The 25,279-nt window shown below is 46.4% G+C and overlaps 3 protein-coding genes across 18 annotated transcripts in view; 2 read left to right on the top strand and 1 right to left on the bottom strand.

Annotated features, from left to right (window-relative positions):
- Positions 1-6,233, top strand: part of ABLIM3 (actin binding LIM protein family member 3) — a 158,412-nt gene extending 152,179 nt beyond the window's left edge. For 10 of the 16 annotated variants that reach the window (XM_082213032.1, XM_082213043.1, XM_082213040.1 and 7 more), the window contains 3 exons: positions 1,362-1,442; positions 2,276-2,342; positions 4,050-6,233. In XM_082213032.1, the coding sequence (XP_082069158.1) occupies positions 1,362-1,442; positions 2,276-2,342; positions 4,050-4,102 (201 nt within the window). In that variant the 3' untranslated portion in view covers positions 4,103-6,233. The other 6 variants (XM_082213045.1, XM_082213041.1, XM_082213037.1 and 3 more) reach the window with 2 other exon arrangements.
- Positions 1-25,279, bottom strand: part of SH3TC2 (SH3 domain and tetratricopeptide repeats 2) — a 350,436-nt gene that overhangs the window by 219,493 nt on the left and 105,664 nt on the right. The gene's annotated exons all lie outside the window — the stretch shown is intronic.
- Positions 11,309-25,279, top strand: part of AFAP1L1 (actin filament associated protein 1 like 1) — a 69,507-nt gene continuing 55,536 nt past the window's right edge. The window contains exon 1 of the mRNA XM_082213025.1: positions 11,309-11,789. Within this exon, the coding sequence (XP_082069151.1) occupies positions 11,762-11,789 (28 nt within the window). The 5' untranslated portion in view covers positions 11,309-11,761. The remainder of the gene's footprint in view (positions 11,790-25,279) is intronic.

Below are 25,279 nucleotides of genomic sequence, written 5' to 3'. Positions count from 1 at the left end.
TCAGAGGTTCCAGCATTTCCTTAAGGTGTGGTTTCCTTAGAAAGAAGTTACTACAGACTGTCCGGTGTGTTCTGATATATGGTTTATTTACACACATATATAGACTGAGCATATTTGGAGGCTTAGCACCCCAACATATACTTCTTCATCAGATTTCTGAAAAGTTGTAGGAGGCTTGTGCCCTCATGATGCTTCCAGAGCTCCAGCTAAGCTCCCCTACCTCAGCCTGATCTTGTCTCAGTCTAAACTTGTATTTCACAAAATGATTTAAATTAGCACATTCCATTGCTGTGAGGAGGGAGGTTGAAGGTAGCCCCCACTTCCAGAATCTCCCTGGCCATTTCCTTAGTCAAGCAAGGGCCAACCATTCCAATGTTATCAATGCTGTTCTCCGCACAGGAGGGGATTTGCCAGGCAGAACTTGTCCAACCAGTTTTGGGCCTCCTTAAGGGTGTTATCTTGGATAACCACAGACACAAAAAAGATTTGGAGTGGGAAATCCTTGAAAGAGCATTCAAAGCAAGCTGCCCTATCTCATTACAATAAAAACTGCATATGTAGAGATCACTTAATTCATATGTTCATGGTGCAGAACTTGGATAAGTGGTGCAGCACTGCATTTCATTTGTTGTAAGTGCAGAGTGTAGGCAGCTCTGCATACTGAGTGACTAGCTTCACATTCCCATAGGACATAATAAATGCCTCTTAGTGCAAACATCACGAGAGTTTGCAATGGCACAGACTCTATGATTGCAAAGGAAAGGAAAAAAGGGATTAGACACTGACCTCTTTCTCTCTCTCCCTCTCCCTCCCTCCCTCCCTCTTATCATCTCTTACAGAATACAAGGTAACACTTTCCGAGGAATCCTGCAGAATTCTAGAACCTTAGGTCTGTTTGCCACCTGAAATGCTGATCTGCAGGATCTGTATCAATATCTGGCCAGAAGAAAGCCTCCTCTTCCCCTGGGTACTCCTGGCCTGCAGTGGTCTTGAGTGCTCCTTCTACCTGGACAAAGGTGTCCTCAGGGTCCTTCAAGTGGAATTCAAGCACTTGATTGCAAGTTCTTGTGCAACAAGCCTGCTTCCCTAAAAGGCCAGAGTTTTTGCTTTGTGCTGTGTGTGTCATCTTGTGTTGAGGTTTTGCTATTCAGGTGTATATTGCCAAGTTAGGGTCACTCCTGGCATGCTCAGTGGATGACAGCCTGCATTCAGATAAAGGTTTGTCGTAGATTTAAAACAAAAACAACTTGTGGGCGCAAGTTTCTTCCAGGCAGGCTGTCTCTACCCGTTTCTTCTTTTTTTGTGGATGGACTAGAAATCTGTGGCCCAGCAGTCTGTTTTTCTCCCTCCTCCTCCTGTAGATATACCCTTACGAGCTCCTTCTGGTAACCACAAGGGGGAGAAACCGCTTGCCCAAAGATGTGGACAGGACTAGGCTGGAGGTAAGGGGGCTCTCACAATGCTCCTGCCAGGACCTGGAACTAATCTGGTCAGTTCGTTCAGGGGTGGGGAGCCTATTTCAGCATAAGGGTCAGGCTGGAGTTTGACTAACCTTCTGGGGTCCATGTTCCTAGGGTGGGCACCTTTACTTCTCTCCCCCCCCCCGCCCCTTGTCTCAAATATACATGCACCAGGCACACACCACTCATCCACTTTCTCATACATGCAGTCACACACAGACATACACTCTCACATGACAGGCAGGCATGCAGACAGGCTTTTGCCTATGCAATCAGCATTCCCAGCCGTTCCACTCCAGTAATGGAGGCGGTTGGCAGCTGGAAAGTTCCCTTTGCCTGCTCTCTGGTGTGAATCCCTGAAGAACAGGCAGAGAGGTCTTTCATTTCTCGATCTTAGTGCTAAGCACTAATGCACTAAGATCAGAGATAAAGCCTCTGCCTGCTCCTTAAGAGCTCAAGGCAGCATTTCCACTCACCCCAACCCTGGCTCACTATAAGGGTACTTGATCAAAGGAATAAGTTGCAATAGGAACCTGTGGAACAACCCCCCCCCTTGACATTTTTAGGTTAAATGTGCATCCATTGCGGGTGCTTTACTTATTCATTAGGGAAAATGCTGAATCAAAAAATGAAGTTAAATCCTCACGTGGTGTAAATGATCCATTGCACTCTAAGGATGTCTAAAAATAACTTTATCAAGCAGTCGTTTGTAAGCAGCGATCCTTTAGCCACATGAGGAGCCAGTTGTGTACTGCCATTTACCTCTGGTGAGCATAATTTTTCCACATTTTACCATATCCTTCCTGTTGTAACAGCCGGTGACACCAAGGGATCCCTACTCTACCTCACAATTGGAGATACAGAGAAATGGGATTTATAGCTGTAAATATCATCATTATTATTACTATTATTATTATTACTATACAAATTGTAACATTGCTCAATACATGAGATACCATAATGTGCTATGTTTTAATTTTCTTACATGCATATGCTGTCTTTCTTGCATCATGGAGCTCAAGGTGGTATGCACAGAGGTGTAGCTAGGGGGCAGGGGGCACTGGGCACTTACTGTGAGGCCTGCAGTGCACCTGAGCCACACGTCTCTCCTGGGAGTGACATGGTGGCTCGGGCACCTTCAGGTTCCGCACTGCCCGGAACAGCAGCATGGGGCTTGCATTTGCCCACTGCTTCCCCCTCAGCTGCCCTACAGCTGAGGGGGAGGCAGCAAGGACTTCTTGGAAGCTCCACGCTGCGTACCCTGGCCCAGCTTGCCCTGCCCCCGTGTGGCTTGCCCCGCCCCCAGGAGCAGGGCATACATGCTGCCCTGGGCGCCCATGTAGCTAGCTATGCCACTGGGTACGCACTGGGGTATCATAAGAGCATAGGGAGAGCCCTGCTGGATTAGGCCAAAGGCCCAGGTAGTCCAGAATCCTGTTCTCACTGTAGCCAACCAGATGCCTGTGGGAAACCTTGGCAAACTGGGCCTGAGCACAAAAGCCCACTCCCCTTCTGTGGCTTCTGGCAACTGGTATATTTCCCCATAGGGATATCCAGGCAGTGCACGTTATATCAATGATGAGGAGTCTGTGGCTGTAGACTTGTCGTTAGAGACTCCAACTCTCACCCACCCTTGCCAGCATGGGAAGAGATCCCCATCCCTGCACTAGATCCCAGCTAACTGGCTTGGTCAATGGCCAGCTGTAAGCATTCCAAATCAGTGCCTCGGGCCACATCCAAGTTTCCTCTGCCGGCCTCCAGTAGCTGAAGGTCTCAGTAATGAGGATAGAAGACCACTGGATGGCTCACTTGCTTAGAGTGTGGTGCTGATAAGGCCAAGGATGCAGGTTTGATGCCCATATGGGTCAGCTACATATTCCTGCATTGCAGGGACTTCAGTTAGATCAGAGGGTTTCAACCTGTTAGGGTCCACGGCTCCCTTGACGAACTACATTCTTTCTGTAGCACCCCTGTGGGGTTCAGGGGCCCAGTTGGGTTGCCCCTTGCCTGCAGAGCTGACAGCCCCTCAGCCTCCTATTATTATTACTATTACTATTACTATTACTATTACTATTACTATTACTATTACTATTATTCACTCTCCTTGAGAGTCCTCTGGGCAGCCACAGCTGCCACCCCTGGTCTCTGACCTGCCCCCCTGCCCCAAAGAGAGGTGCCTCCTCACACTGCCCCACAGGAGCCTAGGAAGCACCCCCTGGCCAGCCCCAGAAGACCATTTACCTACAGAGCTTCTAGCCAGGGCTGCTGCAACAAACAACTGTACAAACCTTTGGGAGGCAGAGACGTGAGAGGGCATCAGAGGAGGGAGGGAAGGAAAGAGGGACAAAGGCCAGTGTTGCCCGTGGCACCCCTGACCATCATTCAAGGCACCCCAGGATGCCACGACTCACTGGTTGAAAAACACTAGATTAGATAACCTTTTATGAGTCTATGATTCTAAGAGTGTGCATGAGGCCTCGCCTCAGCACTACGTACCACCGCTCCTGCAATTCCTGCTTGGATGCACACACTGTCTCCCTTGTCCATGAGCCCCGTGCAACATGATGCCTGTCTCTGCTCTCCCTCCAGCGCCACCTGTCGCCAGAGGAGTTTTACCAGGTGTTTGGCATGACCATCGCTGAATTCGATCGCCTGGCCTTGTGGAAGAGGAACGAGCTGAAGAAGCAGGCCCGGCTATTTTAAACAAACGAACGAACACCGTACATTATAAATAAATATCTATATATATATATGTATATACATACCTATAAATATATACATATATATAATTATATTATATATATCTATATATAGAAAGATCTCTATATTGAAACTCTGTATAACTCTTTTTGTTGTACAGTGGGAGCCCTGGCTGCTCTCTTTGGAAGCCTGTAGCGTGAACTGAAGACTCACAGATATTTTTATGCTCTCTCTTTTATGCTCTTTCCTTTATTCCTTTCTCTCTCTTTTTTTAATGTAGCTGTTCTTCGGGGGAAGTTTTTTCGAGGGGGCAGGGAGGAGGCGGGGTCCTGTTTTTATATTGAACTCTCTTTTTCTTACATGAATGTCAGGCAGTCTTGGGCATTATAGCATCACACACACACACACACACAAATCTCTTGATCCCAAGTCCAGGCCAAGGAAGGAGGTGGTCCTGGAGCACAGGCCTTGCAATGAGTCGACTTCCTCTCTCGTCCTCTTGTGGCCAGCGCTTGGCATACGGACATCGGAAGTGCCCTGATGGATCAAGCTGAGGGTTTGTCCCAGGGATGGGGATACTGCAGCCCTCCAGGTGCCATAGACTACAACTCCCATCACCCCTGACCACTGGCCATGCTGCCCGAATCTGATGGGAGTTGGGAGTCCAGCAACATCTGCAAGGCCACAGATTCTCCACCCTGTTGAGCCTCATGTTTCCAATGGTGGCCAGCCAAATGCCTTATGTTTCTTTGCTGTTTGATTCCCATTACTCTGCCTTAGCCACCTCCAGGGCTATGTGCGCACTGTGCTGCTTGCTTGCTTGCTTTCTTCTTCCTCTTCTACTTCTTTAAATCAAAATTCTGCACCACAAAAAAGAATCAAATTCTGTGATTTGCATGCATTATATAAATTAAACATGTTTGCATATTTTAAAAAAACCACCAGAACAGCCAAAGTCTGTCTAGGCCACCATTCTGTTTCCCCACAGCAAAAAGCAGGGGCCCATGGAAGTTAACAGACAGGCCACCCCCCTGCGGTTTGCTCCAGTTTCTACTAATCAGACACACTGCCACCGTGCATGGAGGCTGCATTTTGTGAGCGTTGGTAGTAGCTGTTGCTAGTGGTAGCACTATCCTCCATGAATACAAAAAATATTAATTTGCTTGACGTATTCTCCTCCTCCTCATCATAGTCGTATATTGCTTGCCCCAGGACCCTTAGAGAGACATACTGGAAGTGCTGGACTTGGAGCACTTTCTGAGCCCCAGTCTGACTTCAGAGATTCCACCAGCCTCTTGCTTTTCTGAAATATGAAAGCTGGGGTTCTCCGAGGGCTGAATTTTGCTCTCGCTACTTAACCAAACCCCACGTCTTCTGCATTTGCACAAGTTTGTATAATGGACACAGCCCTGGCTATGCCCTAACAGAATGTGGCAATGGTTCTTTTTAATGGCTCTCCCTTTCCATTCCTCCAGCTTCGTTCTCTCAGCCCATTATTAATCCAATAAGCACTATCTGCAGGCGTGGGGGGATTTTAATCTTATAAATCCCCAAATCAGCACTGTTCCCCCACCCCCTGACTAGGAAAAGCCAGTGCCCCTCTCTTATTCCTGAAAGAAACAGACACAATTCTCTCTTGACAATGTCCTTTTAATAAACATTTTAAAAAATGTTAAGAAGACATGAAACTATACCCAGCTATGTGGGTAATCATTGGGGGCACTGCATCTGAATCTGAGACTTCCTTCCGTTCTAGTGATGCAGTGGACATAACTGATGAATCGTACTCCAGAATTTCAAGTGGGCATAGAAAGTGCTGGCTTGTAAAGGAAAGGGGGTGAGCTTTGCAGAGGCCTCGGCACTTTCTGGAATACTATTTTCAACTTCTTTGGATTGGATTGGACTGGCCATTAGCAATGCCTCTGATCCCGGTTCAAATCAGTATGATCACCTTCTGAATGAAGAACTGTACATGGAATGTCTTTATCTCTGTGGAAAATTGTAGGCTTGTTCTGCTTTCTTTTTTAAAAAAAGAAAAGATTTCTTACCTAATACACTGTTTGAACAAAAGAACTGTGTGCTGTCTTCTTCCTCCGTTATTTTATTAGATTTATTTACCACCATTCACCATAAGATCTTAGGGCAGTTCGCAGACTAAAATACAGAATAAAAAACAGTAAATAATTAAAACACAACACATTATTATTATTCTTATTCTTATTATTATATTCCTGATTAGCATTCCCCGTCTTTGGAATGTAATGGCTAGGTCAGGGTCACAAAGCTTGAAACAGAATCAACAATTGCATGTCCATCCATGTTGACTGACCCTTCTTTTACTATGCTAGAATTTCAGCTAGCTTCAAGGTAACAGAGAGACATCATGTTGTTGTTGTTGTTCTGGGTAGGTGGGGGGAACAGGACTGGAGTTGTTGGCTGCACATTATTTATCTCCCTGTTCCAGCCTAGCGAAGAAGGAGCAAACCCATTACATAGCAAATTGAAATTGCACTGATAACCAATGTGAACTGAGAAAGCGATTAGTAGTTCGTTACCCCATTGGGCCTAGGGATCATTTATCAAGCTCTCTGACGCTGCCTACCTCAGGTAACCCTTAGCAGAAAGTGCAAGAGGAGGACAAACAAAAATCTCTCATCAGGAAGTAGCAGGTATAAAAAGAAAGGAAGTAACAATAGATCCTTCAGCTTTAGTGCTGTCATGCAACATGATAGTCATAAATGTTGGCTCAGTAATTGCATCAGTGGGATGTATGGGGTGTGAGGAGAGGAGTAGTAAAGCATAGGATTTCACAGGCCCTACTGATCAAATGACTGGTGGTGCCTGCAAAAACCCCTTTCAGGCAAGGCCCATCTTTAGTCACCCCACAGCTGATGATGTCAGATACAGGGCAGTTGGATTAGTCTAAACAGCCTCACAGGCCAAATGTGGAAGCTTGGTGGCCCTAATTAGGTTCATGGGCTGGAGGTTCCCAACCATGGCTGTAAATTGCCCTCTGCAGTGATGTAAAACAACGGCAACAGGGATATTTAGAGCTTCCACTCAAAGGACTTCAAGTTGTAACAGTGCTTGGTACTTCTTGAATGCTTTTCATTTTCTAAACAATTTCCAGGATATAGCCCACTGAAGCAAAATGAATCTTGATGAGTGGGATTGAAATTCTAGATAAACCATTCAGTTTTGGGGTGGCCTTGGGCAGGAGAGGCCTTTTAGCTCAGATGGGGGGCAATAATAATGTGTATTGTTATTGTGAGGATGAAAGGATGATAAACAGAGCAGCAAATATTCTTCCTATGCCTATGGAATAAGAAACAGATTCATTCCTGTTTAAATGGGTGAAAAATGCTAGATGCAGAGGCTTAAACTGCCATTATTTCCCCATCTCTGTGAATTTACATTATGCAAATTTAGATTTGTGCATTTGCTGACAGATTCAAATTCTCAGCCTGAAAAAAGTTTAATTTGATTTGGTTCAACTGAGAACTGTACAGGGTGTACAGCAGGGATGGGGGAACCTGTGACTCTCCAGATGTGATTGGGCTGCTGCATTGTTTGAATACTGCCCTGTGATCTCTACAGAGGAAGGGTTACAAATAAATTGAACAATGCAAACACTTTCCCATGGACTTGGGTAACAATGTTCAGCAGCAAATAATGAAGAATTAAGAAATCTAGTGATGCGGTCCTGGGATACTGAGACAACACAGTGTTTTCACACAGATTTCCAAAGCTGTATACTGCACACTTTTATTATAACCTGTAAATATAATCATTGTTGATGTTGCAGTTCTAAGAACTCTTTAACAGGGGAACAGGCCTCACTAAACTCTGCAAGACTTTGAACCAACTATAGGACTGCACTGCTGCTCTGTCTAAATTCTTCTCTTAAATATATGGATAGCACAGGTACTTTGTGCACAAAACACTTGGGTATATTGTTACTTACTTTGTTGAGATCTGGACTGGAACGTGAATTAACCACATGGGCTCTGAAGCACAGTACATTTCCACGATGTTTTATTTAAAAAATCACGAGAAAGGTTCCTTTTGCAAATTATCAAGTAGCTTCTATGATGGCATACTGCAAAGTGTGTGGACAAAGGATTTCTAAATGCTAGCTCATCAGGAAGATATGCTGTTTGTTACAAACATAAGAGCGGGGGGGGGGACCTTAGTTTTAGATATGAGTTGCTTCCCTCTAATAATACCTCCCTTGAATGCACTCATACACACTCCCATACCATAAGCTCTGCTATTGGGATGAGGTTCTACTGCAGCACTTTTGCTCTGTTCCCTTTAGCTTCAACTCAGAGCGGAAAGATTTATATGGATCAATACAAGGAAAGAGTCTCCTGCACTCAGACAAAAACGAAGCAGGATAACAAGCCCCATCAGCAGAACAGGGTTGCTTAAGAAGCAAGGCAATATATATTAGTCATTGGTTACTAGATAAATTAGCACTTAATGGGGGCTTATTAAGCCATGGTGAATGGAATAAGCCAGAGATGGGGCACTGTTTTCATTTTGAGGGCCACATTCCCTACTGGGCAACCTTCCAGGGGCCACATGCCAGTGCCGGGTGGGGTCAGAGGCAAAATTGAGCAAAGCAACAGGTGCAAATGTGATCTTTGCATGATGGCTGTCTCAAATGTCTACACACCCCAGCTTAATTGCAATGTGAATTTGTCTTAAGTTTTTCAATTGGATCAAATCCGGTTTGGAAAATGCCTCAAACAGCAGTATTTCCCCAGAAACTGCAGCAGAGATCTGGAATGTGGCTGATGTTGTGTGCACAGTTTCAAAACCAAGGGGTATGAGCACAGGGGAAACACAGGGAAATGGCAATGTGTATGCAGCCAAAGACCCTACCTTCCCTTGCTAGTTCTAGGGTTGGCGTACAAGCACCTTGAATCAAAATATTAGTCTCCTGAGAAATCCTCATTCTGCTGGGAACATTAGCAAAATGAATCCAAAAACCAGTGGCTAGCAAGACTCTAAGAAAGCCAGTTTTTCATGTAATACATCTTTTTTGTGTAATATAATCTATTATTACTTAAACAGGATGGTGAATAAAACTATTGCAAAGGAAGAAAAATGCAACTGAGAACTTTTAACTTGACAATCTGACCACTGAGAACAGTCATACGCACCTGTAATTAACATCAGGCTTGAACTTTTACCCTCCAGTTCTGATTCATGGGCCAGCAGGATGCCTGGACCACCACCTAGCCTGAGGGTGAGGTTAATAGGATTGGCCACAAAGTGAAAAAGCTTTCAAGGTTGCGACAGCCATCAAACAAATTGGGAGACATGATTTGGTGAGCCTACACCAAGCTGAGTGGTCAGTGAATCACATCCCAGAGGTATGGTGGTGGGTGCTTTCTTTTGGTCAAAGGAATGAATGAATGAAAAAGAACTTCTGAAGCATTGCACTTTACATGGGGAAGTTAGAAAAACTATGGTTTGCCTCTAATGTAGCACTAAGTTATGCTTGTGCAACAGGACCCCCCCCCCTCCATACACCTTCTAAAACTGTCCTGGGTCCCCCCCCCCAAACCTTCCAGAGCAGATTTGGCAAGGATGCAGGGCAAAGGAAGGTGGGTGATGAAAGTTGAAGCAGTTGAAGTTGAAGACCACCCCGTGAAAGGAAACTATAGATTGTCTATTCCCAAAGGTTCTTACCTTATTAATTATTTTCTATTAGTATTTATCAGTTGAACAAGGACACACTATTTTGGCCCTGAACACTAATATACCTGGCCATTCCTCATGACTTGCTCTTGGGTTCACCATCAGCCCTTCTAATTTTGCTTCTGTCGTCCAGGAGATCCAAAATGGAACAGTATCTGATTCATATCTGATGGAGAAAATGAGTTACTCCGTAGAGAATTATCTTCATGTTGGGGGCAGCATGACTAGAAATAGCAAAACAATGGATAAGCACAAGACAGAGAGCTCTAGATCTGTGGTATCAACAACTGGGGATCACTGTATTAGCTGAAAAAATAACAAAGTAACCTCACAGTTACTGGATATCAGAAACAGGCAACTTTATTGAAATATAGTATCTCTTTATTAAATACATCACATAGCAGGCATCTGGAGAGAAGAGGAAATTTAAGAACTGCCTAGGAGTGATTGTAGTTTAGTTCACCCTGTGCATTTTCCTCCTGTGTGCACAATGCCTTCTTGCTTAAGAATCACATTCAGAAACCTATAGAGAGTGGGAGAAAATCCTCAGAGCTGAGAATTTGACAGCACCAACGCGGAACTGTGTTATGGTCAAGACTTACCCAAGAGGCATCACAAACTCCAACAAAGCTTTATTTGGAATGAGGGATATTGAAGAAAACTTAAGAAGTGCTGTGATGACACTTTTAGGTTTGAATGTTTTATGTAGCTTTCCCCCAATAAGGTCCCTGTGAAGAATGCAACATCGGATATTTCTCACATCGTCACCCTGATCATGACACTGACTACTTCATGTGATATGTCAGGAAAGGAATTACATCCTTCCTATTAGAAGCATTGGTGGATACTCTGTGGAGAATAGCAGTGGAGTGCAGGGAGGACCTTGGGCAGGGGGAGGAGAAGTGGCTATGCTTAATCAGGCTCCAGGGTTCTAGGGGAACCTGGACTACTTAATTTACTTTTCACATTGGTGCCAGTCAGTTTTTTGTTTTTTTACTTCACCAAACTCAAAGTGCTGCTCCATGGACCAGAGCCTGTCTGCAAGCCATTGGCTGCTAGTCTCTGGTGACTCCACCACAGCCCAGATTGTGTGGGTTGTTTCAGGACCAAATATGGTACCAATCCATGGCACATTGCAGGGGATGATGAACTGCCAGTCCACCGCAGTTTGAGAATCACTGACTTAAGATCATGCAATTTTTTATTTTATTTTTTTTAACAGCACAGATGAACTTTTTGGACTGCCTATTTCTTCTTATTTGGGGTCCGGCTGCCCATTAAATAAAACAAAGAAATGGATGCAAGGCTACCCTAGCATGAGGGGGAGAAAGAGAATTAGACGAGTAAAGGTGCGTGTGAGCGTCTGTGTCTGGGGGGCACCAATCGATGGGGCAAGAGAAGACCAGGGACAGGGAAGTGCCCACGCGAGCGCAGACCTAGAATTGGGAGCAGCTGACTCTGCGAGGCTACTGTGGCAAAGGATTTGGGGAAAGCCAGAGAGAGAAAGGCGGGCCTTTCCCTTCAGCCGCGCTGTTGAGGCTGCTGTCATTGTATACCGATGGCCGCACCTGATCCGGAAGGGCGGGGTGAGCGCCTGGAGCCGAGCCCCCTGTCCCAGCGGAGGCTCGCCCAGCAAAGGGAGAGGAGCGGCGCGTCCTGCTGGAAGGGCGCTAAGACCCTGTATCTGACGCTGAGGAAGCGGCGGGGAGGGACTGCGCGATCTGCGGGAGCCGGTTTAAAGGTTGACGTTTGTGTGCCGGAGGAGCCGGGCGCATCCATCTGGCTGGTCCGCGCCTGAGCCGAGCGCGCTCGCCAGGGGGGCGCAGAGCGAGCGTCTTCTCCGCGGAGCGAAACGAGCGCCACGAGAACAGCCGCTTCTCCTTCGCCCATTAATGCCCTGGACCATGGACAGGCTCAGCGGTAAGCAGAACGCCCAGTGGCGGCTGCCTGTATCGATCCGGTCGTTTGGATCTGGAGTGGGGCTGGTATGCTGGGGGGGGGGGCGTCTGATCGGATTGTCGGGGAAGTGGGCCCGCTTGCTCCGGATGGGGCGAACACTTGTTGTCGCGTAATTGGGAAGCTGGCGAGGGCAGGGCTCTCGAGGGATCCCCTGGCGGGGCGAGATCTTCGGTTTATTTAGCCCTGTAGCGTCAGCTGCTCCTGATTGCCCGGTTCCTAGGGGAGATCTCCCCATGCAAATAAGACCTGTTCTCTAGAAAGCCTCGCTCGACGGAGCGTGCCATATTAATTCATGCTATCCGTCGCGGCTCGCGCGCTGCTGATTTGTGCCTGGGTCGATATTCTGATCAGAAGATGAAGCGTGCCACGCCCACGCGTGCTCACATTCACGGCACGTTCCGCGTGGGGATGTACCATTGTGTGCTTCAACGTGGGGTGGGGCGGAGAGAAGTTAGAAATCGATAGGGCGGGGGACGTGATCGCAGTTTTGTTCCCATGGAGTAGTATTTGGAAAGCTTAAACGTAGGTGGTCAAATGGGATTCTGATCTATATATTTTAAAGTAATCGTGTGAGAATATTCGTGGGACAGCTTTAGATCTATGGTGAAAAGCGCTTTTGCGTGAGATAGACATTTTAAAAAAATAAATAACAACACAAGCTAGATGTGCGCGCCCAAAATGGTTAGTAAATGGCATTGTCTTGATGGGGCTTTGTGTAACCCGGGCGCTTGGAGGTGGGCGCGCGCGGTTGCCAAATTGCGCTGGAAGAATCTGCTTGGCTCCCTCTAGACTTCATTATGTCTTCACTGTTACTCCACCGATAGAGAGGATGACCTAAGACCTAATGTAAGAACGTTCTCGGCCAGGAGGGATTGTTGTGTTTACTCCCCATGTGCAAGACATCACCGTGAGCTGTTTAACTGTGAACTGTACACACACACCAGCATGCTTTCGGGCCCCATCCTGTGCGTGTCTCCTTGGAAACAAATCCCACGAGTTCAGGGAGACTTACTCCCAAGTCAGCACGCCCTGGGTTGCAGCCTTCTCTGTTATTAGGCAGTATTCTGTTGAGAGAAGCCTCTTCTCTTCGATGTGGTGGAGAGAGGGAAAGCTGATGAATCACTTTAAATAGACTGTATCAGGACATATGTGCTTTTAAAATCTCTGCGCTCTTTTGGAGAGGCATTACTCACCTTATAGCGGCTTAGTGGCTAAATTGCTGGACTAGGAACAAGTTGACACAGGTTCAAATACTTGGCCATGAAGTTCACTGGGTGACTCTGGGTCACTCTCCCCTTCCTTCTCTCAGCCTAGCTTACCTCACAAGGCTGCTTGTGAGGACAAAATGGGAGAGGAACAGCCTTGCAAGCCACCCTGAGCTTCTAGGAGGAATTACCAAAGTAAAAACAGAGTAAAAAAATCAGCAAGTAACTGTTGGGTACACAAGGGTCATGTTGGAGATGAGTTTGTTTTTGGTAGCACCAAAAATCACAAGAACCCACTCTCTGTTTAGAGTTGACTCGAGCACGTGGTGGTCGCCACACCATGTCAGTTGATGATGCACAAGATTTGACTTTTGACATGTGTCTCCCCACTTCAAGCTACTCTCTGAAGATTGGAGAAGAGACTCTCTTAAGAATATTATGTGGGTGGGCAGGGGAAGGACTACACCATGTGAAAAATGAACAACATATTTTAGCTGCAGTTCATTTTCAGCTTTGTATTCTTGTTATAAAAAAAACGTGCCTAGACATTCCGTTGTTGCACCCATAACCTAGGTTTAAGGTGCCATTTAGCTCCTAGCTTTCATATCTCAGTTTCTTACACTGGCCAGAGTCCCTCTCTCTTCCTCTGTGTCTCTGGGCTGGTTTTTCAATGCTACCTTTGTGGTAGCTGCATAAGGAATGGCATTCAAGCTGTTGGTGCTATGCAGAGAGGCACTTGTGTGAAGGCTGGTGTGGGCAGAACTCAGCCAGAGTTGACTTCTAGAGCACTGCTCTTGACTTGGAGTGAGTGGCTCTTGGAGGGCTCACTGTGTGGCTTTCTAGAAGTCTGTGCTCGTGCCTCCCGTTAGCTTCCACCCAGTGAATACTGCAGCTGTGGCTACTGTCCTGAACGTGGCTGCACAGATCTTCCCCTCTTGTGGCCCTTGCTTATTCCTGTGCAGTTCTTGACCTGCTTTCAGTACATGCAGGGAAAGATAAGGAGAGGAACAAAGCAGGAAAGGAGTCGTGGCAGGAGACTCAACACACTTCCTCATGACAAAACTTATTTGCAGGTGCAGTTGCTTTGCAAGCTCTAATGTGTTGCGGCCTGGTTTCTCTTGGAAGAAAAACTAAAGGAGTCTTGCTTCTGTCCACAGTTATGGACAGAATGAAGTGAACTATAACTTTTGCTTTGAAAACTTGGGGGGCAGGTCAGTAATGATAGTAATATGTTTTCTGTGCTGTGTCACAAGTGTGTTCCTCTTGGGCCCCTCTTTTGGAGAGCATCTGCAAGCAATGTCTCTCTGCTTCTCACCTCTCTCTCTCACGATGAAGTGGGACACTCGTGTAGAGTGGAATCTTAACTGTTTGTGTCTGGAAATGCTATGTATATCTCCTCTATATACAGCGAACACATTCCAGCAGCAGTCTGGGCAGCTGGGGCAGTCTCAGTAAGGTTTTTTTTGCTATGATTTGTGGCTATAAATACACCCTCTTCTGCACTTGTCCACCATAGGCTTTTGCTGAGGGCTGCAATTTTTTTAGGGTGGAGAAGCCTCGCTAGACAGGAGGGAGAATGCCAGTACCATCCTGCCTGCAGGGCAGGGGGTGGCGCAGAATGGCTGGAGAAGCAGGAAGGAGAGTGAACTCCCCATTTCCAGATCTGCCCTACAGAAGAAGTGACAGTGTGATCTTGGGACCTGCGATGTTTTAAAGAGTTGTGGAAACTCATCAGCCCATTGCAGATCCTCTGAAGGTCAAGGGTTCTCCTTTTTCCTCCATGTAAAAGGATGGGTGATGCTTCCTCTATGGAAACGAAGTGATCTCCTCCCCACTTGTAAGTGGTTGAGCATTCGGAGGCCAACCCATGCTCTGCTTGGGGCCTGCATCCTGTTACTCAGCCAGCTCTTGAGGCTGGGCAAAGGGCTTGGCACTGCTTCATCCTCGCATCCCTCCTGAAGCAGGAAGCATTTCTGCTGACTGTTGATAAGGGAATGCCTCTTGCAATGTTTTTCTTGGGAATTCTGACTGCCTTGCTTCCCCAGTGGGGGAACTTGTTGAGTGCTGAAAGCCACTTCTGAAATATCATGAGCCAAGTCTGCAGATAATCATGTGCATACTTTGCTTAGAGGCAACGAACCTGATGTGCATATATTGTTCATTTTTTAATTTAAAAAAAGGTCTGCTGTCGAAGCTCAGCTAAGACATGGTACACTTAGTCCCTTCAAGCATGAAGAAAGTGGAGCCAGCCCACAGGGAAAAATCTTAATCTTGAAATGCATGATCCACTTCATGAAATATAAACACCAAAGAACATAAAGAGTGGCCTAGGTTTGGTGCTTTCATCTGTAAAATGGGACTGAGTATGCCCTTCATAATGGCGGGATGCAGGAGCAGTGTTGGGGACTTAAGAGATTTGAGGCATGGGCTCATAGACATAAATTTCCACGTGCTAATTTGTTTTGTTTTTAAACAAAGTTTACGTAACACTTGACCCTAAGAAAACCTGTAAGCAGTTTAGGAGAAATACTAAATTTATCAGCAAAAACAGTTTAAAGCAAGTTATAAAATTGAAATTAGAGCAGACTAAGAAGAGATTAAAACATGTCAATATCCACGTGTCTGGCTAGGCTTGCTTAAGCAAAAACGTTTTAAGCAGGCACCAAAAGGAAAACAGTGAAGATGCTTACCTGATGTCAGTAGACAGGGAGTTCCAAGTTTAGGTGCTGCCCCCCTAAAAGACCCATATCTTACAAGTGTGGAACGAGTATGCTGGGGCACCTAGAACAGTTCCAGTTCCTTGGGAGGGACAGGACAGTTGAACAGGCACATGTGGAGTAAAGCAAACTGCTCCCAAGCAAACCGTTATCAATTGTAGCACCTTAAACTTGGTGCAATAACAAATCAGCAACCAGTTCAGATCTTTTGAGCAGAAGTGTTATATGCTGACAGGGTCTCACAATCCTGGAGCTAGGAGAATAACTGAGGAGTGCAGCTGAGCATTCTCGATTTCTTAATGATTCTCCGAAAGAAAGAAGGGAAAGAAAAGGCTCCAGGACTGTGTTCTTCAGAGTGAGCAGGAAGACTCTCATCCTTCTTCCTTACACTTGCCTGCACACCACCTTAACCTCCCAAGTGATGGTTGTCAACAGAAGTGCAGTGGGGTGATGGGGGGGGGAGGATTGGCTGAGTTTTTTGCCAGTAGCCCAAATGTGATAATCTCGGCTAAAATGCCCTTATTGTCTCCTAGAACTTTGAGTTCCAGGGTGCAGACGTGTAGCCTGTGATGCGGTTTATAAAAAATCTATTGTCTTAATACTTTTCAGACTATGCTGTCCCATCTTGTCTGACAGCTATTTAAATATTTACAGGACAGGAAAAGGGATTCCATACTCTTACCAGAACCCACAAATCTATTGTTCAAAATGGCTGGGGGTGGGTGGGATAGCTGTTAACTCAAATTCAGATTTATTTATTTCTGGGTCATTATCCCTTCAGTCCTGAGAGATATTCCCCTCCCTCTAAAATATCGCAGCTTTTGCTGTCTGTGTACTTAATTGTATCTCCCATTTCCATAGAAGCCAGTTGGCATCACTGTGGATGAATGAGCTAAGCATTTGAAACAGGCAGACCTCGCCTTTGAAAGTCATGCATTAAGAAGAATAGACTGTGGCATCTTTTAACAGTACACCCTGATGATAAGTCACTGTGGGTGGTTATTCAGCTAAGTTTAATTCAGAGTAGATCTGTTAAAATTAATGGACCTCACTTAGCCATAGTCATTAGTTTCTGCAGAATGCTGTTGGGTCCCTCCAGACTGGTGGGGATATTTGTGTATGTGTGTATTCTGCAATATGTCGTTGATGCAATGATGGTGGTTCCACTTTATTAGTTGTTCTCCAGTGCACCTCAAGGTTAGCACATTTTCATCCACAGGAGCGTTCTTTGCTATAGCTATAGCACAACAAAAATGGAACAAAAGCAACAACACTCCTGGAACATTTGTGGTATGAAAAGTTACAGGATTTTAGCAGGAAACTATGAGAAATGCACCAATTGGAAGCAAATTGTCTGCCTGAAACTTTTGCAGGCACACACAGTGTTGAAAGCACAGTTATGTATAACTGTCTAGATACCATCATGAGCACAAAACATCATGAATGCACAATAAAAAGTACAACTAGAGCAGCCCATTGTCTTTTACTTGCCTTCAAACAGCCCAAGGTTCCACCACCCCCTAAAAACCCTTCTGTGACCAGACTTTCATACATATTTTTATTTTATATTGACAAGAAGTCGGGGCCCACATATTTTGGGTGGCCTTGGCATCTGGCCAACATGTTGTGGTCACCATTAGTCTTGTCCCTCCCTTGAGTCCTCTGGTGTGCACAGAGGATGTGGAGGAAAGGGAGAGTCATGTCTGTGATGCCTCCAAACTGCAGAACAGAATTAAGTTGGTGATGAGACTCTTTCTGTTGCCTAAGCCTCAGGCATGGAGAAGTGAAATTCCATCTGGGAAGCTATGGTGGGAGTGGGCTATTTCCTTCATGCCCTGCTTGTGGGCTTCTCAAGAGGCATGTGGCTGGCCACTGGGAAGCAGAATGCAGGACTAGATGGACCTTGGATTTGATCCTGCTGGGTTTCTCTTGCAGTCTTACCTGTCCATTGATCTTTTTAGAAGTTCTGAGTGCATCCAAAGGGCAACAGACAGTCAGAGGTGAGGGAAGGGATGCTTGTTGAATGGTGGCTACAGTGAATGCTTTTGCAGATCCTTGCTGAGAATGATTGGACGTGAATATTGATCCATCCATTACAGCCCTGGTTCTGCTAGCCAGTTGTCACTCACTTCCTGAGCATACTTATAGATTGTAGCAGAGTGGAGACAACTACCCGCTCCAGTTTGTATGAGTTGAAAGGTCAGCCTAGGGGTGTAGCTAGCTGCTCCGGCACCCGGAGTGGCGGGGGCAGAGCAATCCGCCCGGGGGGGTGGTGCAGTGTGGTGCGCTGCCCACAGAGTCTGCTGGGCAGATGCAAGCCCCACACTGCCATTTCAGGAAGTGTGGGGCCCCGAGCCATTGTGTCACTCCCAGGAGAGAGACGTGGCTTGGGCGCACTGCAGGCCAGGCCCCACGGTAAGTGCCGACCCCCACGGTGTGCCATTTTGTCACCCCCTCAAGGATGATACCTGGGGCGGACCGCACCCCCTTCCTACGCCCCTGGGTCAGCCCCGAGCATGTGACTAACAAGACCATAGGTTATGGGAAATCTTCTCTGCTGCAATGGTGCATTTGGACTCCTTGGGTGCTTAAACACCCAACATGTTAGGAAAGAGGGTGACCTGTTTAACATCAATGCCAGGGCTAGTGTGGCTACTCTGACCAACATTATTCCCAGACTCCCTGCAGGTGCTTGCAAGCTGATTCCAAAGCTTGGCTACCTGTCACTTTAGTTTTGGTACGCAGCCCTTGTGTGAGAGATGTCTAAGGACCAAAGGGATGCGATCCATGACTAGCCATCTTGATGCAGATAGTGAAGAGGTAACTCATCCTCCCTCACCACTGTTTCCTCAAGCTAATTTCTCCCCCAAGGTCTGTGTGTTACAGTAGAGAACACACTGTGTGTTATCAATATACCCTCTGATTCCCATGGGTGCATGTGACGGAACCCACAGTGTGGTCAAGTGCTGTACAACAACAGACTTGTAAAAGTTGTATTCCTGTCCACAGCACCCTTTGCTTGTACAGTCAGGCCCTTTAGTATTTCAGTTGTTTTTAAAAATATGTTACATACAAATTTTCTTCCTGTTGCAAAGTCCCGTGTGTGTGTTTTAACCCAAGAGCCAAGCGACATAACACAGGGAATCCTTCAGTTCCTTGTGTGTGATCACTTCAGACCAGTATGCAGCCTGTGGGCCTGCCTTGCCACAGAGAAAGGGTGACATTGGATTGGGTGGGCGGAATCCTGAATCATTCTTGATCTTCTGCCTAAAATCCACTTTGGGAATTCCACCCTCTCCTAAAACGCAGCCAAATTCAAGGGTGTGTGTTGTGAAAGAGGGTTGGGGATGGGATCACCGCACCCCCAGCTGCTACAGAGAGCAGCCCTCCCCTGCATTGCTGCAATTCTCTCTCTTGGCAACTGAGTCACTGCAATGGAAGGAGAATCAACGCAGGGGCAGCTCTTTCTAATACGTGGCAAAGAAGGAGAAGGCATCTGAATGTCAGCTGCTGGAAACCGCAGGAGGGGAGACTCCACTTGTGCTTTGGCCCTCCTTGCGTCAGCCACTATGAGAACAGGATCCTGGGATACTACACTGGCCTGATCCAGCAGGCTCTTGTTTTGAGAAGGAACTGAGACCATTCCCCCAATCTCTGTTTTGCCCTATTGTGGGGTTTGGGGTTTTGAGTAAAAGTGCTCACCCAGGTCCTGTGGAGGAAGGTGAGCATTAAATGGAGACCAGATTCCTCAAAGTGTGTGCTTCCCTCCAGCCTCGCATTCTCGTGGATGGGCTACCCCTTGCACAGCCCTGTTTGCATTTAATTCATTTATTGTTACACTTGTATCTCTCCTTTCCTCCAGGGAGTTCAGAGTGGTGGGCTCCTAATCTCCCCGTTTCATTCTCACAACAACCCTGTGGGGCAGGTTGGGCTGAAAGACTGTGTCTGGACTAAGTTCACCCAGTAAGCTTCATGGCTGAGTGGGGATTTGAACTCTCATCTCCCAGGCCCTACCTAGCCCAACTACTGCAGCACACGGCATCTCTACTGCCTAGACCAAGCCTGAGGATTTTGTGGCCCTCTAGTTGTTGCTGTTCCCTTCGCCCCTGATCATTGGCTATGCTGGCAGGATCTGATGGGGATTGTAGTCCAGCAACACATGGACAGTCACAGGTTCCTCATGTTTGGCACAGACCCTTGAGTTTGTGACGCCCTTCCTTAAAGAGCTGCCAGAGAATTCCCACCCAGCTTTTGCCTCTGATTCTGTGCCTGCAGACTTCAGGGTATCCAAACCTTCATCACCGCTGTGCAGATGACATGAGTCACATCACCACGATTCTGCCCCTCCTCTGCCTTTTGCATTCTTCCACCAACGCTGGAGCATGAGGCGTGCATGGTGCAAATTATAGTCATTTATATGTGAGAGCAATTTATCTTTGCTATCAGCTGTGCTTAGATAGGAACAAAGGAAATATGGAAATAAGCCCAGACATAATTGAAAATCCAATGTCAAGATATAGGCAGAGGAGGGAGGGAGCTTGTGGGCTGCTCAAGCATTGCTTTCTGATTATTGTTGTAGCTGCTGCCTTGTCAAACAGACCAGCCGCCGCTTGAGCTTCCAGTAGCTTGACTTTTTAGCAGTGGAAATCGCTGAATTGAAACCAGTCAGCAAAGCTCCAGCCAGGGCCCCCTTTCCATTTCCACACTCAGGCCATTAGTGACTGATTCATTCTCCCTCAGGATGCTGCGCAATCTAGTAGGGGGAAATGGAATTGATCTCTAGAGCTTGTGTAACTTGGAAACAACAGACTCCAGAGGGAACATGTGGCTTGATGGCAGGGTGCCAGGTGCATTTTGCACCTAAAGATTCTCGATTTGCAAGCATTTCATTTTTTAAAAAATATAATTTTTATTAAAGTTTCTGTTTTACAGTTTAGAATATTCATTTAAACAACCTTAAAATATCAAAAACTTCCCTTCTTCTCTTTCCATGGTTCAATTTGCATAACATAAATCCCTGCATATGGTACCAATATTTTTATTATAAACACCAAATTAAACATGTATCAACAGTTTCTGATAAAAATGTGATATCGACAATGTGTCTCTTATGTGAATTGTGTATTAGTTCATGCTTATCAAAATAATAAATACAAAGTGTTGCCGACCCCCCCACAATGGCTACTAGACATTCTGTTTTGGCACCCACAACCCAGGTCCCAGGAGCCATTTGGCTCCTAGCTTTTCTATCCCAGTTTCTAACACTGCTTGATGGACTTGACTGTTGCCCATCTGCAGTAGGTGACGGGGGCAGAATTTCTTGTTCATCTGCTGAGAACACAGATAAAACAGGATAGCTCAGCTGGATAGAACAAGGCTGTAGGCTCGATCCCCATATGGAACAGCTGCATATTCCTGCATTGCAGGGGGGCTGGACTAGATGATCCTCAGGGTCTCTTCCAGCTCTACAATTCTATGACTGGCTTACTGAACAGCTACAATAGGCGCTTTTGGCAACCAAAAATGTATATTGAATGGGCTTCTCGCATGTTGTGTTCAGTGATGAGTGCCAGGCATAAAACTCCAAGGAAATATGCTGAATGACAATGTGCCAGAATATCTAGATTTCTGCAGCTGACATCCCAGATGTGTTTTGCCCTTCACTTTAATAGATCTGGGACTGATCCTATAAACTGTTGCATGTGCACTGTTGCAACTGAAGCAAAAATGGCATGGTTGCTGACCACGCCTTTGGGCTAGTGCTGGGACTCAATCCTTTCCGGATGGTACTGCAATATTCTTATGTGGTCTTGTATCATCAGAAGCACCATGACTGAGGAACCGTACAGATTGCATCCCTCTTAAAGCTCAGCTAGTTAGCCTGCCCACCCGCCCCCACTGAGCTCCTCCCTTAGAAGAGAAAGTGGGCAAGAAGATGGTCCGCAATGGGATATGCAGGGCAGGTACTCAACCAGGGTCAGTGTTTCTAGGGCACTAGATTTCCATCCAGGGAAAATTCCTATAACCTTGTTCAACAGATCTGCACACAAGTTTCCAGTGTTACTGCTTGTGGAGAGGTTAGAAGCTAATCTCCCTAGCAAAGGACGGGCTGTATTGACAGGAAGTGCCGTCACAACCTGTGGCCTTGGTGCTGCACCTGAATATCCAGCAGTGGGTGGAAATGGAAGGGCTGGACTTGGCTCAAGATAGAGAGACTGTGTGTGTGCTCTTGTCCTGTTCTCACTCAGCTGAGCCTGGAATTATCAAATGGAGTACAACTGAGGGACTTGAGCACTCCTTCTCTTTGCATACTCCACCACCATATGGTGAGACAGGGGGAAGTCTCTAGTTACTACACAGCTGTTGCAGCCATCCAGGCTTCTGTGTGGAGAGCCTCTCTTAACAGATCACATTACAACGAGCCAGCAGAGCCAAGGGGGTAGCCATAGGGCAGCTCACACCCTTTTCCCAAGTTGCTGTGACAAAAGGGCTATGTGCAACGTGTGGTCTCTGTGTGGGATGCCCTGTGCTGCTCAGTCATATATAGCAGAAAAGAAAGATAAGGAGGCTTCGGACTCCTGGTAGTAATCTGTGCAATGGAAAAGGCAAGGATCTTGAAGTGGTGGCATTGCCCTAACTTGAAATACTATGTCAAAATAAGTTTCCAAAATTATTCCTTCTGGGATTTGGAGGAAATGGAGATTTGGGGGGCAGAGAATGAACAGAAGTCACTTCTGACTTCAGAAAGTTTGTGAGTGTGTTTTAATTGGGGCAAGTGGAAAGAGTAACCCTCAGGCAGATGCTCCCTAAAACTATGGAATAAAGGATGTGTTTTGAAGAGGGGTTCTTGAATTTTGGCTGGCCTGGATATCCAGCCACTATTTGAGGTTGGAGACTGCCTTGTCCCGAGTCTTCTGTCATACACAGAAGGGACCAAGGAAGCTACCTTATAATGAGTCAGACCATGAGCTAAAAGAGGCATTGATGCCTTTCACTGATAGAAATCTTAATAACCCCCCACAACTCTTGACATTGCCCAGATACCTTCAAACCCATTTTCACAGCATGAGAACTAGAAACCAACTTTTTTAAAAAGAAGGAAAGAAAGATGGGATGCTATTACTACATCCTGTGAGTCTCCTATACTGTTATGGTCAGATTCTGGGTCTATGTGTATATATTGCTTTCTACCCCAACAAAAGCATTTAGTTTCTGCTGAGCACTTCATTCCAGTTTTTCCACTATCTCACTATCTTCTGCGTGGTCTTCGTATCAGCCTGTGTTGCCACAAAAGAGTTCTGTTTTCTTTAACCTTTTGAAACCTAAGCAATCTCCCCACATTCCTTGGGCTTCATTTACTGGGGGGGGGGAGACTCTAAATGTAAACATGATTCAACACTGCATGCTTTTTGATCATAGACTCTTCCTACACTGGTTAAACCATGCAGATGTTTAATCCATGCACACATGCTGTCAAACTTGCCTTTGCTTCTAGGTTGGGGTGTCTGGACTTTATTGTACTTTTTGTTGAAGTCTCTTGCATCAAAAGCAGTAAAAAAATTGGATTGCTTCAGAGATTTCTCCTAGTGTTGACTGTACACTTCCACGCCTGTTTTCACAGACATGAGAGCTAGAACCTGGGGCATGATCCAGTCAAAATGAAGCATTTTTTAAAGTGGCCAGTTTCCAGAGTTAGGCATGTACAGCTGAAATCAATTGAACTTTCAGTGGAATCCTATGCATGCCCGAAGTGGGCCCGAATAAATTCAGCAGGAGTTACTCCCAAGTAAGTGAGTACAGTGGTGCCTTGGTTCTTGAACTTAATCCATTTGACTCCTGAAACCATTCGAAAACCATGGTGCGGCTTCTGATTGTCTGCAGGAGCTTCCTGCACTCAAGCAGAAGCTGCTTTGGACGTTCAGGTTCAGGAGTCGATTTGTTTGACAGGTAAGCCGTTCGAGAACCAAGGTACCACTGTATATGTTTGCAGTCCATACTATAGCAGTACTGGAGAGTCATAGGATAAGACTGCTAGAATGCAGCAAGTCAGTATGATTAGCCAGAGACTTCACAAGTCAAACCTCTAACCCAGGTTTCTGGTGGTACTGGATAGCATTTAAGATACCAATTCAGCAGGCTGAACTAAAGTAATCCTGATGAGCTGGGTGGAGCTCTTGTTTCAGATGCTCTGAGGAAGCATCAGCCGGAGCAGGATTTCCTGGTATTGCATCCAGGTTCTTGCAGTTCCTGTAGCGGAAAGATGTTTCACTCGGGTCTTGGGAGCTGTTGGAGAGCTTTCTAGCTCTTGCTAACTCTGGGAAGCTGTGGCTCTTTGGCTCTTGCTGTGCCCTTCTCTTTGAAGAGGGCAGCAATCCTTCAAAGCTGGGGGGCTACCGAAATGGCCATAGCACCAACTACATCATGTGCTCTTTGTGTGCAGGGATTTTTCTGGCAGAAATACCTAGCATTTGGGATCCAAAGAGTAGAAGGACTTTAGCTGTTGTTTTTCCCCTTGTTGAGGTCCCAGTCTGCATCCCCCCCTCCCCCATGCCTGCAACTTGCATGGATTTAAACATATCATTTGGGAGATTCTCTCTTCTTGCCCCTTGCATTGCAAATTGCAGGTGCAGGGGGTTCAGCTGGGACCACAGGAGGAAGCAAAGGGTCCAAGTCCCTGCCATTTCCTTTCTTCCCGTGTCATGGTCCCACTGTTCACCAGGACATTTCATCGCCTTATGGTGAGGGTGGTGCAAAAAGTCCCAACCCCTCCTCTCTAGCTTGGTGCTCTGGAGGGAGCAGGGATCATCCTATGCTGAGCTTCAGCGATGGGGAAAATGCCTTGCCCTTTCTCCAGTCGTGAGGTAGAGCAGAAGATTAGGGCTGGCCATTTTTGTGCTGGGACACTGATGTGCTTGGAGCATCTTAGATGATTGACATCAAAACAAGTCCCTGGCCCCCTTCCCCAGCTTCAGAACTTTGGAGCTATGGAGAGGAGCAGAGGATTGTGGTGCAAGTCCTGAAGAGACAATTAGCTGGAAGGACCATTGCAGATAATGGCCCTTATTTCAGAATAAACATGCATATCAGTTGCATAGAAGGAGAGAGGCCAGATCCCCACGATCAAGGCCTGCCAAAAATCTTGTTTCCTGCTTGGCAGGGGGTTGGACTCGATGGCCCTTGTGGTCTATTCCAACTCTATGATTCTATGATAACATCTATGTTCTACCTCCATGGTCAGAGTCATCATGCTTCCAAATAAAATTACCAGCTGCTGGAAAACGCAGGATAGTGTTCTTGTCCTCAGGTCCTGCTTTTCAGGCTTCCCATGGGCATCTGGTTGGTCATTATGAGCACAGGATGCTGGGTTAGATGGGCCACTGGCCTGATCCTGCAGGTTCCTCTAATATTCTGTGGCCCCCTGTTCCTTGGTATCTCACCTAGGATTCTGCATCATCTGCAGACCTGGATCATGGCTCCCAGGCCCAGAGTCCTTGGCTCTGTCTCATCTGGTGGAAAAAAATAATGGAAG

Source organism: Podarcis vaucheri (assembly GCF_965113315.1).
Source record: "Podarcis vaucheri genome assembly, chromosome: 2".
Classification (NCBI taxonomy): domain Eukaryota; kingdom Metazoa; phylum Chordata; class Lepidosauria; order Squamata; family Lacertidae; genus Podarcis; species Podarcis vaucheri.
This window is presented reverse-complemented; position numbering and strand designations above follow the sequence as displayed.